Below are 18,369 nucleotides of genomic sequence, written 5' to 3'. Positions count from 1 at the left end.
TCAAAACGAGTCACATAGACCATAGAGTTAGATAGTTTTGTACTGTGGATAATTGAGCTTCCAAACACAATAAGTTTCAATAACATTGTCCACAAAGACGTCGAAAATGATTCGCAAACACCTTCCGTGCTCCCCCCATGCTGCAAGAACCCGCGCATAAAGGATATCGAGCGCACACACGATATGAAATAGCTGAAATAAGAACAAAAAAATTACATATTACGTAAAATACAATACAATGTTTGAATAGTGGCGTGCCGAACTCTTCGTCCTGTCATTTATTTTAGAAACCAAGAAAATGAGTCGGAAAAGTTGCAAAACGCGCTAGTCCATTAGTATCTATATATAAAATTCCATAACAGGTCACAATATGGTTTACATGTACCATGTACGTGATTTTTATGAAGAATAGACGATAAATAGCTTAGGAGTTTTTGAAAAATACGTGGTTGAAATTTTAATTGAATCAGAATTCCACTTGCTTTCCATCCAAGATTTACTTTTCGTCTCTCTCTTCTTTATTGGAGCTATGTCTCTGCTGCAATCTTAACGAATGAACCTGAAAACTAATAGTCAAACATGAAACCGAATACGGAAAGAATATAATTAGGAGCGAGCTTTTAGAGATAATTAACTTCAGACAGTACATGTAGACTGTAATTTTGTGAATACTAATGTGATGAATAAAAGACAGAAGAAGATGACAAGTGAAGCGGAGATTTAAGGGTGGATATTAAGCTTCGCCGAATGCGAGATGGGGATGCCACGTGAAGGAGGGTAGAAGTAAGAGAAAGGTAAATAGTGGAATGTAGGGTTGGGCCACGAATAGGGGACGTTTTGCGGTGACGCATCGTAAAGTGGTGGAAAATATGTGGGTTCGGTGGGAGGAGGCGGTGAGAAGTAGTAAACTCCCTTACCACCACTGTCCACTAGTACTACTGGGTGGTGAAGGCGGTGGACAGTAATTGAGCTCCGGTAGTATTGGTGGGGTGGCATTGGTGGCGGAGGACAGTTGGTTCCCATGACAGGAGGTGGTAATAATGTGGCGGTGCTGATGGCACTTGCAGCGGCGGCGGAGAGACAATAGGTTAACACGGGTTGTCGCAAGATCAGTAGCACATTTCGCAGGTTGTCAGGTCGTAATTTGTTGTTTTCCAGGTTGATATAGTCGACGTGAAATCATGCAACGAACCAAAACAATTGAAAACAAGAAGAGAGAAAGGATCCCATTCTATAAATTCTCTGTTCTCTTGGGAAAAAAAAATCGTACACTCCAAAAAAGCAATCGCCGTTGTTAATATATAGAGAGATTGCTAGTTAATTGTGGGAACATTATTCACGTGCCCAGCAATATTTTTTGATTAATAAGACGCTACCAGTGTTTGCATCCAATGATCTCCTTATTCTACCTAAGCACCGGTTTGCGCTTTGGCTCTTTGCACACGCTAAGTTTCTTACTCGGGATAGACTTGGGTTTGTTCTGGATAATTCATGTGTGTTGTGTAGTGATGCACAGGAGTCCAACGACCACATTTATTTCAGGTGCAGGTTTTCGAAGAAGATATGAGATGGGGTTCGAGATTGGTTGGACATGAAGAAAGGTATGGGATCGGCAACGGCTGTCCTCAAAGCTTTTCGAGGTGTTTACCGAGGCAACTCAATGATTAACAAGATGAGATGTATGGCACTAGCAGCTACGATATACCATGTTTGGAATTCGAGGAACAAGGCAATTTTTGAAAATGAAAAGCCGGAAGTTGAAAATATTATTAAGAAGATCAAGATTTTAATTTATCGTTTTATTCCGAGTGCGATATATGTCATAGACGACGTGTAGTATGTAGTATGACGTTAAGAACTATGTCTTTGTGTTTTAGTCTAGGGATATCCCGTGTACCTGTATTGGTACTCTTCTTTTTACCTAATTTAATAGAAGTAATTTCATTAAAAAAAATCACGGGAGTAATCTGCCTGTAATAATTAATGATATGCTAGCCTAAAGTGTTCCGGCTTTTTTATTTTATTTTTAAACTTTATTTAGCCGAAATATTTATTTATAATATCCGACGTCATGTCTTCACTTGGTCGAAATAATAAATAAATGCAAAAAAAACAGAAGAAAAGAAAAAGATATGCCAAGAGCCAACTTCAGTATATTTTGGTAAATTTTCAAGATTTTTTAAATATAAATTATGTTTCCATATAACATAGTAACATCTATGTAAATTTTTCTGAAGAGATAAAGACGTACGAGCGTGTTAAAACCATCCGAAGCTGCTCCATTCCTAATGAAAAAGGGTAATAAATCTATATACATATGGAAAATATATATTTATTTAGGAAAAAACTTCTGTGAGAATGTCACAGAGACAGATATACACATGAGCTATACTGGGTTGTAGCTCAGCCCACTTTTTTTTAAACACTTAAGTTAAAATTTCAATGGCCCAGCCCAGCCGCATCTTCTCCTAATTTTCACGCAATCTTCACAAAATTTGGGGTTCTTTTTTTGTTGGAGTAGTTGCTCATTTATTTGTTCTTCCTAAATCCTGAGATTCGGTCCATCTTCCTAAGATACATGTTAGCATATCATATTTTTCTTAATGACTTCTTGCATTCTGTATTTTATTTTTTAATATAATTCATAAATTACTTTTCCAACAAATTTAATAATTTTCTTCTTATTTTATTTTTAAAAAACCCATCAACTTAGTCGTTCCATGAATTTTTTTAAAATCTCGTAGGACACAACTTCGTTGAACGATATAATGTAATTTATTTTTAATAATATATAACTTATCATATTGAGTTCAAGCTCCCACAAACTCTTATTCCTGGATTCGTCCCTATACACGGGTCATATTTTGTGAGACGGATATCTTATTTGGGTCATCCATAAAAAAAAATTATTTTTTATGCTAAAAGTATTACTTTTTATTGTAAATATCGGTAGGGTTGACTCGTCTCACATATAAAAATTCGTGAGACTGTCTCACAAGAGACCTACTCATTTCTTTATATAATTCTGTAACTGTTTCATGTATATGAAATTTGCATATTAAATTTCGTTTATTGGAAAGGTTACAATCTTAGTTATTACCAATGTATCTCGTTGATGCTCAATAACTTAATCACATCAATTTAGAATATAGATTTGTAATTAACAAAGAAGAAGCTTGGTTAAAACTTTAAAGACAACCAGATTTCATGTATCGTACATAGATTTTAACCATTACACGAAGCTTTACAAGCTTTGTGAAGAATATTATTTTATACCACAATAAATAGCTTGATTTGTTCGTATATATATGTGGGCTATTTGTAATGTCGAGATCTTTATTTTTACTTTATCATAAATCAAAATATAAGTTAAAATGGTTTGAAGATATTATATATCCGTATATAATATTTGGGGGCAATATACTATAAAATGAAATCATCTGCTTCAATTTATGTGATGTTTTTATGTCGCATAAATTCAAATAGGTGTGATGTTTTCGGTTGCATAGGTAAAGATTTAGAATATGTCTCTTGAATATTTGTCTGTGAGACGGGTCAACAAAACCGATATTCACAATAAAAAATAATATTATTAAAATAATAAGTAATATTTTTTTATAGATGACTCAAATAAAATATTTGTCTCACAAATTACGACTCGTGAGATCGTGTCACACAAGTTTTTGCAAAGAAATTTATTTGCCAAGTGATGAAAATTAAGGACCAAATATTGCATACATTGGATTCTATTCCATTTAATAAATCAAATTGTTATCTAGTTAATTAATAGCTTTTGAATTTTTTATAATACTAAAGGTATATCCATATATCACAACATCGATATTTACAATCATTATATCGTGAGATTTTAACTAAATATTTTTTTCCCAGTTTGAATACAAAATTCTCTTTCTTTTTAGGGAAAAATTAAACTTCATATATATTGATTTCAAGTTGTTTACAATGTGTGTAATGATATCAAAAGTAGAAGATTAAATAAATTGATGCAAATGGACATTTCGTCGTACATGATTCTAATTTCCTTCGCATTATTTCTTGAAGTATGAATAATATAATATTTGGGGAAATTTATGATAAAAATATCTTGGAATTAGGATAAAAATCGTTTCATGTTTCAATATTCATGGGCTGCATTTAATGTTAGTTCACCATAAAATATAATGTAACTTTTTTTAACAAAAAAAAATCAAGTGAGGACTGGTTATATTCTATGAAATTATTCAAAAGATTTTGATACTGAGAATATATATCTTCATTATCACCCATATCATACAAATATCTCTTATAAAATAGTAAATAAAAATAAATAGTTTTAAGAAAACAATAAAAATATCAAATGCTAGCTACAACATTTGTTCTAGACGAATTTATTCTTGTTTATTTACGTGCGTAATTAGAAGATAATTTTTTTTTTTTGAAAAAAAAAATCACATAGTATCAATCATCATATTAGTTCGATTTAATTCGGATTATTTAATTTAAATATGGAACCAAACCATGATCGAGTAAAAATCACGTGGTTTATTCGGTTTTTTGAGTTGGTTCCATTTCTGAATACCTCGAGAGAGCAACAGAGTATTAGTAGTCGGAGTAGGTCTTTTGTGAGACAATTTCACATATATTTATTCGTGAGACAGGTTAATCACGTCCTACTTATAATAAAAAATAATATTTTTTAATGAACGACCTAAAAAGAATATCTATATCACAAAATTGACCAGTAAGATCGTTTCACATAAGTTTTTGTGTAGTAGCCGACTATAAACATTGTTTGGATGTTAATTACCTTTTAGGTTTTAACAATTATTTAGGACCTAAAGCGCTACACCCGCACACAAAACTTTTACCTTAAAATATGCAAATTAATGAGAATTAATGTTCCGATATAAAGAAAGATAAAACATAAACTAATGATTAATTAACATATGTGCTCCGTAAAATTTTTAAACATATAGTGATCAACACAGTAAAAATTTAAAAAAAGAGGGGATAAAGTGAAAGATCTAGTAATACAAATAATGTCGTAATTAAATTATATATGAAATATTGGGAGCAGAAAATTCTTCAGAGAAGAATGTGAAAGAGATAATAATAATAATAATAATAATAATAATAATAATAATAATAATAATAATAATAATAATATCAGATAAATATATAACTTGAACATCGAGAGACAAAAGGTATTATCCGATCTTCTCTTTTATCCGATAATCATATCAGTTCGGTCAATAATACGTTGAAGAACAAGGCTTAATTTGAAGTAAGATTAACACGGAAAAGGTTGTTCAGTGTATAATTAAAAAAACCGACATAAAAAAAAAATATTGTGAGGTGTCTCATCGGATATTTTTATGAGATGGATCTCCAACTCGTTTATTAGACAGATTTCCAAGTCGACTCAACTCGTGAAAAAATATTAATTTTTTGACTAGATATCCAATGAGACGATCTCACAAATCTACGTCAATGAGACGAGTCGATCACGTCATATATATATATATATATATATATATATATATGTAATAACAAATAATATGATGAAGATTAATTTCATCAAAATTATCCGTGAGATGATTTCTCAAATTTTATTTATATTTTTATATTAAAAATATTATTTTTCATTCTATTCAACAAATTTCACACTAAAAAACCCTACTCTATAAATGAATAAATCAATAAATGTCATAATGAATCGGCTACTCCAAACTAATGGCCGCTTTAATGCTTCGGTGACGGGCAGTAGACTTGGGCACCAACAATAATTAATTAATTAAAGTATGAGTACGTGCGGACAGGACACTGAGCAAATTAACTGCATATAAATCAATTTCAATTCCAAATAATTCAACACCACTGTAGAAAACAATTCAGTTTTTGAATGCAATCATTAAACAGCCACAAAATTAAATCATGAAGCACCTATTCAAATTTCAAATGAACTCTTTTTTTATTAGGAGAAATAGCAATATTAGTACATTTGATTTTTGAACATCCAACAAGTCAAAAGTAGATTCTAAGATAATAAAATTCACTTCATATACTATCTTTTTTTTACATTTTGCAATGACACGATGACACAACGTTGAATATTGTATTTATAATAAAAATTTATGTGAAACGATCTTACAGATCTTTTATTTGAGTCTTTCATGTAAAATTATTACTTTTTATGCTAAGAGTATTACTTTTTATTGTGAATATCGTTAAGATTAATCCGTCGTACAGATAAAAATTCGTGAAATCGTGTTACAAGAAACCTACTCATTATTTATATGTCCAATATGTTGTTATCATGTCGATCTGTCTCACTGTAATTTAAATTTTTTGAATATTTTGTTACTATGATTATGGATATGTAATGTTTCACTTCAACGCCCGCATGGGCTTAGCCTGACTGGCTAGCAGTGGTGACATCTTGGAATAATGACTAAGGATCGAGTCTCGCAAGCGGCAGTGTGGGAGTAACTCCCTTCGACGTAGGGGGGAGGCTCCTTGTGCGCGGTGAGCACGGGTCTAGCCACTGCTGGTAGGTCAGGTTACCATGATTTACCTCCTCTCACATACCCATCGGACAGGGTGTGAGGGGCGCCCGAGCGATTTCACCTTTTGGAATAATGTTTCACTTCAACTAAATTTTCCAGCTCCTACCTATCATTTCCATACATGAAAATTATTGAAACATTAAACAGCCTACTCCCAACTGTCTTCTGTTTCCATATAGTAAAAACTTTCACTTTTTTCCCACCATATCATATCGTTAAATGCACTCAGTAAAGTATACCCAAAAAAATCAGAAGATATGGAAATGGAAAGGGACTCGACAAATTTACTCAACGGAGGAAGAAGGTCTTGGCGGAGGAAGGGATACACGCGGCTGAATTCCTATTCCAGACGGAAAAGAAAACTGCGAATGCGAGTGCTGAAACTTGGTTCCGGTGCTGCTAATGGATCTACCAGCTGCTGGAGATTCTGGAGGATCAAACTGGCGCCGCCGGTGGAGCTGAAACTCCGGTTCTCGCCGAAGAAATTTATACTCCGGATGCGAGACGCTTACGTGGATATGATGCTGAGAATCGCCAGCACGCGGATGATAGGGAACGGGTTCGGGAGGTTGCCGATGAAGGAGTACGACGAAGGGATGATAGCGGAGATCTACAAGTCCATTGTCGCGGCGCAAGGGCCGTTGGTGCCTCCGAGAGGCGGCGTTGATCGCAGAGGGTAAACTTGACCGAATCTGCGAACATTCCTTATGAATTTGTACCATTGCAAAATGCATTCACGTGTTTGAAAGAAATGAAAAAGTGATTCATTCAGCACAGGTTGTGGTTTAGGGCCTTACGGTCCGGTCCAGTCCTGTTGAATCTAATATTATGTTAAATAAATATAACAATTTTGGAGCTTCCTCCAAATCGGAGGTGTGGTGCAAGACGAAAATGGAAAAAACATATCCATGCATCGCTTGATTCAATAAATTAAAGAGTGATATGATTCGAAACAAACACTTCCAGTCTGTGCCAAACTCGTAACAAGAACAAGTACTCCATATATTCATCAAAGAGTTCTTTACAATTATATATCTTCATCTTTTTAACTTTGGCAGCAAGAAACAAAACAGGAAAAAAAAAAGTGACTTCTTTCGTGGTTAACTTTGTCACGCCTCCCATGGCGAGATCTGCTGTATCTGTCCCCTGTCTGTTTGGTTTAGGCTTGGGGATAACTTGCTGTGCCTCTTCAATTTGGGTCACTTCAAGTTGGGTTGCTGCTTTTTAATTGACAATATTGTTAATCCGTCGCTCCGTCATCGATTGAAATTATGAGACCGTAATTGATATGCGTGCATGCATGCAGATTTCAGAATTCAGACCAATAAATTTGACGGTTGATTGGTGAAAATTTGGTGGGTATAAAAGTGTGATGGTGTATCCAGAGCATTTATTTATCTATAAATATATATATATATATATATATATATATATATATATATATATATATAAACTAATATTTTTATTTTAATATTTTTTTACCAGAGTTGTAACATGACATTTTACACGCCGACAATTTCCATTTATACATCATCATTTCAATTAAAAATGGCTAGACTTTATCAAAATTGCATATTTGAGGACTAAACCGTAAATTGACGAGCAACATAACACAAAAAATAAAAAATTTACAAGTTACAATACCAAAAATATGATTTTTCCTATTGTATATGACATGGATAAAGCATAACGACAAAGTTGAAATGCTAGTATCGACGAATTACATATTGAAAAAAATTTTACGTTTATTATCGATAGATTTGGATGTGTGAGGATTTCAAATAAAATTCATGTGATTGAAATCATGATCATGTTAAGAGTGTATTTGACATTAAAACATAAAAAATGTACTTAGATAATCAAATTTTTCATTCTAATTTCAAACCAAACCAATAGAATATATTTGAAGATATCTCAACAATCATATTGTATAATTTATTTCATTTAATATAATATAAATATTAAAGAAAATATCACTAAAGACATTATTATCACATGGGGCTAGCGGTCCAGAGGGCTAACCATTAATTTTTTTTTAATTTTACGACGACTATATGTTTCTGTTGTATTTTTTGAGTGTACGAAAAATGTATGCCTTATCCACTAATGTCAAATTCCTATATTAATTAAAAAAATGCATATTTTCGCGAGCTTTCTTATTTTAATTAAATAAAGTTTTTACTCTTGTTAATAAAAATTTGTTGAGTCTGTTACGGAAAAGTAACTACGATCTACCAGCTTTGGTCAAGTAAAGATCCGAATAATTGACCCAATTCAATGTTTCCGTTCCGATTATTTTTTATACTTTGAGTATTATTTTTATTGTTAGTATCGATACGATTGACCTGTCTCATAGATAAAGATTCGTGAGATCGTCTCCCAAAATACCTATTATTGAAAAATCAATTTTAACGAACGAGACTACAAAATTAAAAAGTTAATTGTTATTTCGGGAGATCTCAATAAACTATAAAAAAATGATTGATGGTCGAATATATCACAACCCAATATTTTTAAATAAAATCGAAAAAAATTATTGAAGAACCATTCACAAACTGGGTTCTTCCATAAAATAAAAAATAATAATTGAGATGCTCGGATTCACAAACCCTAACACCTCGATAAGATTGAAAAAAAATGGCCGGCCTGGTGTTTTTTCCCCCTTCAAAATTGTTTTCCATTTTTATATAAAAATATTAAAAAATAAAAATCTGGAGCAAATTGACCTGCTATTGTAAACTTTTCAACCACAATGCACTAATTTTTAAATTGTTTTTATTTTTATTTTAAAAAAAACCCTACTCCTCCTGCCGTCCTCTTCTCTGCTTATCTATCGACGGAGAATTGGGGAAATACTGTTCTTGAAAACCCTAATTAAATTTTTGTTCCCTTTGTCTAAATCGTTTCTTGGGTCTATTATATTTTTTCTTGAAGAGGTTTGATTGGAATAATATAATCAAATTGATCCATGGGCGATCGGTTTTACGGGGGTTCCTTTTATTCCAATCGCTGCATGGGTTAGTGGATAAAATTCGGATACGGTCCATCTTATTCAATCTTTATTAATTTTACTATTTTGATTTTTTTTTTATTGATTGTCGATTTGATAGATGATTACAATGAAGAGGGAGAGGAAACGGAGGGGGAGTACGAGGACGAAGAAGTCAACGACGCTGAAAACGGAGAGAAATCGGATGAATTGGCTTGCCCCTTTTGTATCGAGGATTTTGATGTCCTCGGATTGTGCTGCCACATCGATGCCGACCATCGTGTGGAGGTTAAACCCGGGGTAATTCAAAGATTTATTTGTTTTTTTGTTGAATTTCTGTTGATATTATCTCAGTTCTATTTAGTAGTGTAGAAAGGTAGGATAATTATTTTACAGATGATAATAGCTAGTTATTTATTGATGAAATTAGCTGGGAATCTTTTTGTCTTACTTAACTTGGACGTTTCGCATTTAAATTTTAAGGTGTGAACATAGGTTAAGAGAGGAGGGAACGGGGCAAGCATGTAGCAGTATTTTGTAAGCATGTTTCGATTGACACAAATAGCATGGTGGGGAGAAGGGTAAAGAAAAGGAGAGACGTATTCCTCTAATCTCTACTAGTGTTAAGAGTATGGTTTCTGCATTGTCAGGAGATTCAAAGTTTAGTTTGATTGATATGTTGCTTGGTGGACAGCAGATGAAAGTTTGAGTCCAACGATGTCATGAATTTTTCGAAATGTCACTGAAATCTATTTCTAACTCTGCATCTAGCTACTTTATCCTTAGGTTTCTTTGGAATGTATGTTTCCATCATGATCATATTTCTGTTTGCAGATATGTCCTTTTTGTGCTACAAGGGTGGGAATAAACATGGCTTCACATGTAATCACACAGCACGAGAGTATTTTAAAAATATCCTTTGAATAATACATGCACTAATTTGATCTTTATTTGTGGCGGGATTTCCTATCTGTGGTTATTCTGTTGTTGATATTGATACCCTGATTAAGTTGTCTTCTGGTGTTAACTTTAACTTCAAATTTTACGCCCTCTGCAATAAGAAGCACCGTAGTTCTCGCTCCAGATCAACAATTCTTTTATTCAGGAAAGAGCTGCAGGAGAGGCATTTGCGAAGCATTAAGGAGTCCTCTTTGGTTGATTCTTCTTCTGAGGCAGCAGCTGATTCCGTGATTTTGTCATTCGTGAACAGTCCACAACCTGCTTATAGACCTAGAACCATTGAATCTGCTTCCTCAACTGAGGCTAGCTCAAGAAGGCAAAGTTCAAATGTTGATTCTTTGGAGAGGTAAGGAAAATATTATTTTTCTTTCCCAATTCAATCAACCAATATTTAACCAGCTTGATGCTTTTTGTTCCAATTAGAATTGAGTTATGGGCAATTCTTTTTTATATGTGTTTGTGAGTTGTGTCCATCTTTATTGTGAATATAACCAGTCACGCGTGAGCTGGTAATTGAGTAAATGTGTTAGTTCAGATGTTATGTTAATTATCAGTTAGTCATAACACCTTGCCAGATGGACATGTTTCCAATTTGTGCTGTTTTTTAGTAAATGGTGCCGTAGCATCACTAGGTTGTGTGGCACTGCCATCAATGTGTCCTTGAGTTTGTTACAAAAGTATTTGCATCATTAAAATTTAATCTTCGTGGTATATGTGGTGCATGTCAGGTTGTATGGCTCACTTCTCTCTTCGAGATATTGAAGAACACAGAGTGGTTTAGGTGGAAAACTGTAATTTACTCCATTCCAACTTTTCCATTTTGAAATCTTACATGAAATAGGAAACATTTCATTCAGCTATGATCTTTTCCTTTCTGTTAATGGAGAAGAGCCATATGAAAATGCTTTTTGTTCCCATGAGAGTACATTTGAGTTATCTCTACATGGGTGTCTTTGTTGTAATCCTGAATTTGATTTCATTGAGCCTTCTTATGATCCGCTTCAAGCTGTTTCTGAAAAGATGTTAATTCATTGATCTAATATTGTCTGTGGCATTTTTTTTCCCACACTTCTCATGATTGCAGAATACAATCAACTCTGTCGACTGAGAGAAGAAATGAGATGGCTAGGAGTGGATTTTTACAGGAATTAATGTTATCCACCATTTTTGACGACTTATGACGGCACGGGGAGCATGAAAGTGGCTTTCACTGTCTGGTGCCTCGTACTAACGAAGAAAACCATGGTCTCCTTTGTTCATTGACATCTCAATCTCAGTGAACTTGACCAAATATCGTGCACTTCCAAGTCCCAACTGAATATATATATAGGATTAGACTAGAGTTTTTCAACTTTTGTACTGGGTTCGCAGTTATTATGATAGTGATAGTATTTAAGGCTTATGTGCTTTCTGTAAAGCCTTTTTAGGTCAAGTCAGGTCAGTGTTCACTTTATTTGCTGTTATAAGCTATTTCCTTTTTCCTTTTTCGGGTTGTCTTAACTCTGAATAATTCTTCTTCTTCTTCTTCTTCTTATTTCTAATCACAATTTTATGAGTTTTTGTAGGTCAATTCAGATTGCATTATTTTTTAGAGTATGTAATAATTTCAGTCTCGTAATTCGTAAATATTAAAAAGATGTTGTATGTTATATGGTAATTCAAATTTGAGATTTTCAAAAAAAATTAAAATTAATTGCGACTAATAATTATAAGATTAAATTTAAATTATACCCATGAGAGTTTATTAATTTTTTATTCTCTCATTATTCTATGGCAATTGATTATAATCCTTCTTGCAGAGATGTCTCTTTTATCGGTCATTGGAGCTAAGGCGTCGTGGTCTCGTGCTGAGGTGCTGAAGCCAAGAATTTTAGCCTTGTTTTTTCCATAATTCGGCGTTTAGGTGCCTATGATCAGGCGCCGAGGTGCCAAAACTCAACCTTTTTACACATCTTTTACTCATTGGACTCTTCATTCTTTATCTTCTTAGTCTTATCTCATATTTTAAACATCTCCATTATCTTTTAAACAAAACCACACACAATTCTGTTGAAAACTAGCGTAATTCATTTGGATTCTTATTGCTATTTAAGTGCAAAACTTGCACTTATCAGTTATCGATATTAAAACTTTTTTCCAGATTATATATGTTAAAACTAAACGGATCTAGTTAGATATGATTATTAAACGTTCGATGTACACTTGGTCACATTATTAGTTGTCTAACAGGGTGACATTTGCATAAGTTAGATATGATTATGGCTTAATCAAGTACTATTTCGTCCAATTCGATAAGGATTCGATGTTAATAGAGCACGTAAATGGCTTTTTACAACACCATCTTCGCCTAATGCATTATTATAAGTGGTAAATGTCTAACCTCCATATGTGTATCATGGGAGTTGACACAACTTAAGTACAACAGTATGAATAAGGACATATTATGCGACCTTAGCTCAAATGGTGGATCGTCAATGATCATAGGGAAATATTTGGTACAATTCAAGAATGGATGAACTGATATCCCCTAGATATGAAAACACTCCATGTAATCCACTTTATTAGTCGAGTACCCGAAAAAAACATTTTTTTATAAAAATTCAAAGGCTAAGATGTCTATTTAATTTTCATGAGGACGAAGTATGCATTTTCGATATTTCACATGTGCTTTTGCTGCAAATATATCTAGCAAATTACTGAGATAAAACATCAACCAATAACCACGATACATTACTCCAAGAAAAAACATGATTATTTCATCTTACCCATGTGGGATTGTCCCCATGATAGGATGGATGATCAAGATTTGACCATGCATATATAGGACCCACTTTTTTTTTTAAATTGTATGTTAAGCAAGATCTTACCCATTAAAATGAAGTGAAGATAGTGCCCACATTGATAGGATCTCATCTACCAAGAAAATAAGCATTTTTACAATAACGTAACAAACCAAGTAGTTGACATAAATAAACGAATTCATTGGGTAATTGGATGCCACTGAAAAAGCCTCAAGCTTTGTTTTTCAAATTATTAGAAATATTGTACCAAAACAAGTTGTCTCACAAATTGCAACTGGTTGAAAATAACATGAAACTTCGAAATATATAACACAAAATTTTAAGATTTTCAGGTGATAGACATGATCTTCAACGACCTCACGATGGATTTTGAAAATTTGAAGAAGTGATAAAAATGAGAGTTGACCGAGAGAAAGAAAAAACCATAACTTTTAATAAACTGCGCAATTTCAGCTTATTTTTCATAACTATCGAGCTTTTCCGAGTTTTTGACTCCGATTTCACACAAATCAGGAGAAAAAAGTTTTGCTTTACAACTAGTTCATTTTCAAAATCCATCAAAAAATTTCAATTTTTAGGAGATTTTGGAGCTGTTAATTTTAGATATTTGGAAAAAAAATCAAAAGAAAAGAAACACTCATAGGGAAGAATGCAAAGAAAAAAAAAGGTAACGAGGGCTATGCGTAAATTTTTTATCCCAAGGAGTTTGACGAAAAAGTGTTCCTGTCAGGGCTGAATAAAAAAACATATTGTAGAGACTGAATCATAACAAAATATAGCGCAGAGGGATTTTTCAGTAAAACCCAAATGGCAAAGTCGGAAGCCATCTAAATTTTATAAAAAGACTTTGGAAACATTTAAAAAGTGGCATCTTTATTTGTAAGCAGCTTGTCTTCTATCTTTACGAGCACCCAACATTCACTCTCCATATTAACGATTAAACATGAAAATAATATTATCAAAAAAAAAATGAAGCCTCTAATCACAACCTATGTCAATCAATCTTACAGCAACCTCCAGTTCAAGAATGTACAATGTAAAAAAAAATCATCAGTCCACTTGAAATGAACAAACAATGCTAAAAGAAACAATGATCCTTTCTTTCTGCACTACCAAAACTTTCCTCACACACAAACAGAGAAACCAAGAACATAAATGGAACTGAGCTTTTTTCTTTGTTGTCGAATCTGAACCAACCAATACACGAAAAATTGGGATTCAAGAACGGTGCATCACAAGACAGAAAATTGGCTCTTTGGATGTGAAAAATCAAAACAATCAGTAGACAAGTTTTGGAGTTCTGAACATGGTTCAGGCGACACATTGAGAGACCAGCCCATGACGTTGGAACATACCCAAGATTCGTTTATGTTGGAACCAACAGAGAAAGAAACATTTGACAGACAAATCGAAGTGAAAGGAGATTCATCAATCCCAGAAAAAAACCCAGAAATAGTCATATTTACACCGACCATGTCTTCAAATGTAATCTCACTGACCACTGGCAGTGCATGAGGATCAAACTTGTCATCCGGATGAAACTTACTTTGACCTGTTGCTCTGATTCCTTGTTGCACATTTTCAAAATAAACATCAGATACAAAAATGTCTTTTAAATATCCACCCCTCCCCCTTGCGGTCTTTAGCTCAATCCCTATCACAGAGTCCTGCACAGAAAGATGCTCCACTAGTATGTTGGAAACCCCACCAGACATCTGGCTACCAAAGGCGATACCTGAGCCGGAAGAAGATTGCAAAAGAACCCTTCGAATATGCACATTAGACGTTGGTTTTCCAAATGATATTCCATATTCATCCCAACCACTTTTAAGGGAAACAGCATCATATCCTATACTGATGCTGCTGTTTTCGATGCAGATATACTGTGAAGAATCTGAAATTTGCATATTTAGTGCTTTAAGATTGTGAAAAAATAACATACGAACAATGAAATGTCACAAAGTCTTGATATTTGATGTTAAAATGTAACGAGTAAACTTTTACAATCCTATTTAGAAAAAAAAATAAAATGAAAAATTACCCTCTTTGTTTTTTGCGTTCAATCATAAAATTCAGGCAAAAACAAGAATTTTAATATGTGAAAATAAAATAAGAATATGAATCAACAGACAGACCTGGGACTATTCCACTAGTATATGGAGAGTCAGGAGGAGCATAAATTGTAATGTTCTGAACAAGAAAGTTACTGCATCATGGAATGTAAAGCAGGAAAATGAGTTAAATCCATGCCAAAAATAATAGTTTATTGTGTTAGCACAGAAGAGAAATCAAAACTTCGGAGAAGTTAAGCGATCAACCTGCAATAAGCTGGGTGTATGTTCCAAGCCGGGGCATTTAAGAAGGTTAAGTTTGATACGACAACAGTGTCTGAGCAAATAAACTCTACTAGATCTGGTCGGCTGTGATTCAAGGACCTGGTATTCAGTATTTGCCACCAAATCGAACCTTGTCCATCTATGATTCCATTATTCCCTAAGCAATAAGTAGAACATATATCGCATGAGAATGTTAATACTGTTTGAAAACTAAAAATGTTGCTATAGGACATATAACTACCAGTTATAACCACATCAGTTAAATTATATCCAGTGATCAAGCTTCGATATCTTGTACCAGGAACGTCGAGGCCTTGACCATAAGAAGGCAAGGGCTCAACTAAAGCCCAATTGCTGTAATCCTGCTAAAATGATGTAAAAAATGAAAACTACAGCAACTTTGCAGTTGAATTAAGTGAAATACAAACAGTAACAATGGTCTTTCCAGCCTAAGAGTCTACTCGTATCCTTCAGAAAAAGCAGCTTAAATTTTTCATACTGCGAGTATAACCTGAGAGCCAAGAATAGTTGCACCCTTTTCAAGGAAAAGGGTAAGATGGCTGGTAAGATTGATGCATCCAATAAGCCACTTTCCTGCTGGAACATAAAGTTGGGCACCGCCCTTGTCTGCAAAGGACTTGAGATAGAATATAGCATTCTGAAATGCTACGGTATTTGAAGTTTTCCCATCACCAATTGCTCCAAACTCAGAGACCGACACACTGTGCGGTCTGGGCTTTAAAGGCCTGACTGACTCACATTCTCCATCGTATTGTGCGGCACAACTCCATGCCAGTAGCAGAAGCAAAACTATCTGAGAAGAAAGAAAACAAAATGAATCGTTACCTGAACAGGATACTAAAACCTTGAATCACACTTTAAACTCTGGATACAAAATAACACAACTTCTGCAAGAAAATCAATTTTATGAGTACCATTAACAAAAAAATGTAGTCTTGTTACTAGGGCTCAAAAGGCCCAAATGTACAAAGACAACATTTCATAACACAATCTATGATTATAGAACCAGTTCAGAATATACTAGAACCAAGAAAATCTGGATTCTAGTAACACGAGTTCATTTACTGATAGACTAAAAAAATCACTTGCCCACAGGTAAACAGAGACAGATTGATAATCAGTTCACTGATTAAGCTCAGTTTCCTGTTTAAAATTAAAAATCCACAGATCTAGAAAACAATAGTAAAAAATTCCAAGTCATGTACACATACGAACACCAAGTTAAATGATACACAACTCATCTGAGGTGAAGATCGATACAACCTTAACTTGCATAAAAGTGAGCATTTCATCAAAAAAGCCCAAAAAGGCAAACCGAGACTGCAGTTCAATGCTAAGATTTTTTTCAAACAAAGAAGTAAAATTTCGCACTTTATGGAATATTCAAACTAAATTCAACCCAGTTCGTTGCTTTTCTGGTTGCAAAAACAAACGCCGAGAAGGTAAAACGATCCATATAACGAAACACTCAGTAAATTACAGACAATTTTTTTTAAAAAAAATGAGAACGTACTTACTAGCCTCTTCATGCCTCTATTCCTCAATCCCAGATTAAAATCCTGCCCTTCAAGAAAAATCTTTCACTAACAGCAACTTGAAAAGAAAAAAGGAGGAGAAAACAATAATGAAAAGGGAGCGTGATTACAAGAGTAGGAGTGGCGATTAAGAAGAAAAGTAAAAACTTGGACCCAAAAATAATCAAGAAACGTCTCCTCCCCCACACGAGTACTGAAAGATAATTAATGGTATATTCTCGGCGAAGAAATGGATTTTTCTCCACTGACATGAAGAAAATATCTGGAAAGTGCGTCTGAGTAACAGTTTAAGCGATTAAATGACACAATTAGGAGCCATTAATCACTCCCGTGATTTTTCAAGTTCAACGGATGTACGCCGACATAACATAACCCAACAGTTCTCTAACATCCGTCATTATCTCGTCCGAACATCGTTACAAATTACAAGATAAAACTACACATACGTACACACACATTAAATATATATTATATACATGTGTAACAAGAAAACACAGGAAAAGTTTATGATGTGATGTAATTAGTATGCATTAAGCACAATTAGGACAAAATAAACACGTAATTATGGAGGAGGACTGGCAGACGGAATTTGTTCTTATGCATGGGAGTTGTGGGGAATTTTGGTCGTTTATTTCTCCAATTCTAATTATTAATTAAACGATAGCTTTATCGCACCACTTTTCGAAATCATACGACGAAGCCTGGAAATTTTTTTAAAAGTCCATAGACAAATAATGCGTATAGGAAATTACAAATAATTTATAAATTATATTATGCAAAAAACGGAGAAAAATTCCTACATGGAAAAAACCCACTTTTCTGGGGTAATTTTTTTAATTTAATTAATAATTAATTAAATCTTACAAATGGCTTTAGAATTCTTGTTGTCCGTACCAATAGATGCTATTGGTCGTACCTCCCCAAACGTTAATGTCCAAATGGCGTGTGATTTACATTTGCTTAAGATTCATGTTGAATCCGAAACAGTGGGCTGGCTGGCATCACTTAGTTACCAGACAAAGGACGGGGCCCATAAAGGTCAGGGACCACTTCTCTGTTTGGTCCTTTCGTGGCCCAATTTTCTTGTTTAACGCTGCGTACCAATTTGGACACAATATCAGTTTTCAGTTGATATGTATAGAGTAATTATATTTTTAATTG

General features: G+C 33.8%; 3 protein-coding genes across 5 annotated transcripts; 2 read left to right on the top strand and 1 right to left on the bottom strand.

Moving 5' to 3' along the window:
- Positions 1 to 6,823: 6,823 nt before the first annotated feature.
- LOC140803651 (uncharacterized) lies at positions 6,824 to 7,246 on the top strand. The gene has a single exon (XM_073159552.1). The coding sequence runs from the start codon at positions 6,824 to 6,826 to the stop codon at positions 7,244 to 7,246; it is 423 nt and encodes a 140-aa protein (XP_073015653.1).
- A 2,074-nt stretch (positions 7,247 to 9,320) lies between these two features.
- Positions 9,321 to 11,996, top strand: LOC140842304 (protein DEHYDRATION-INDUCED 19 homolog 3-like). Of its 2 annotated transcripts, XM_073210087.1 has the most exons (6): positions 9,345 to 9,468; positions 9,503 to 9,583; positions 9,677 to 9,855; positions 10,390 to 10,467; positions 10,602 to 10,861; positions 11,600 to 11,996. In XM_073210087.1, the coding sequence occupies exons 2-6, from the start codon at positions 9,535 to 9,537 to the stop codon at positions 11,694 to 11,696; spliced, it is 663 nt and encodes a 220-aa protein (XP_073066188.1). In that variant the 5' UTR covers positions 9,345 to 9,468; positions 9,503 to 9,534; the 3' UTR covers positions 11,697 to 11,996. The 2 variants fall into 2 exon arrangements, with proteins under 2 accessions (XP_073066187.1, XP_073066188.1); XM_073210086.1 differs by having other exon boundaries at positions 9,321 to 9,583.
- Positions 11,997 to 14,295: 2,299 nt separating this feature from the next.
- Positions 14,296 to 17,545, bottom strand: LOC140842303 (probable polygalacturonase). Of its 2 annotated transcripts, none has more exons than XM_073210083.1 (6): positions 17,191 to 17,545; positions 16,164 to 16,466; positions 15,894 to 16,017; positions 15,635 to 15,809; positions 15,452 to 15,522; positions 14,296 to 15,210 (listed from the first exon to the last, which is right to left on the bottom strand). In XM_073210083.1, the coding sequence occupies exons 1-6, from the start codon at positions 17,200 to 17,202 to the stop codon at positions 14,549 to 14,551; spliced, it is 1,347 nt and encodes a 448-aa protein (XP_073066184.1). In that variant the 5' UTR covers positions 17,203 to 17,545; the 3' UTR covers positions 14,296 to 14,548. The 2 variants fall into 2 exon arrangements, with proteins under 2 accessions (XP_073066184.1, XP_073066185.1); XM_073210084.1 differs by having other exon boundaries at positions 15,894 to 16,014; positions 17,191 to 17,536.
- Positions 17,546 to 18,369: the final 824 nt, after the last annotated feature.

The sequence above is a fragment of the Primulina eburnea genome, chromosome 10 (genome assembly GCF_022965805.1).
Source record: "Primulina eburnea isolate SZY01 chromosome 10, ASM2296580v1, whole genome shotgun sequence".
Lineage (NCBI taxonomy): Eukaryota > Viridiplantae > Streptophyta > Magnoliopsida > Lamiales > Gesneriaceae > Primulina > Primulina eburnea.
The sequence above is the reverse complement of the archived record's forward strand: the minus strand, read 5'-3'. Positions and strand labels throughout refer to the sequence as shown.

What these genes read in the sequence shown, in the direction of transcription:
- LOC140803651 (XM_073159552.1), top strand. Translation starts at nt 6,824, where the DNA reads ATGGAAATGGAAAGGGACTCGACAAATTTACTCAACGGAGGAAGAAGG.
- LOC140842304 (XM_073210086.1), top strand. Translation starts at nt 9,535, where the DNA reads ATGGGCGATCGGTTTTACGGGGGTTCCTTTTATTCCAATCGCTGCATG. An exon ending in AGCACGAGAGTATTTTAAAA is followed by an intron (nt 10,468 to 10,601) that starts ATATCCTTTGAA and finishes TTCAAATTTTAC; the next exon opens with GCCCTCTGCAATAAGAAGCA. An exon ending in AATGTTGATTCTTTGGAGAG is followed by an intron (nt 10,862 to 11,599) that starts GTAAGGAAAATA and finishes TCATGATTGCAG; the next exon opens with AATACAATCAACTCTGTCGA.
- LOC140842303 (XM_073210083.1), bottom strand. An exon ending in ATACACCCAGCTTATTGCAG is followed by an intron (nt 15,523 to 15,634) that starts GTTGATCGCTTA and finishes TCCATGATGCAG; the next exon opens with TAACTTTCTTGTTCAGAACA. An exon ending in TACTAGTGGAATAGTCCCAG is followed by an intron (nt 15,211 to 15,451) that starts GTCTGTCTGTTG and finishes TGCAAATTTCAG; the next exon opens with ATTCTTCACAGTATATCTGC.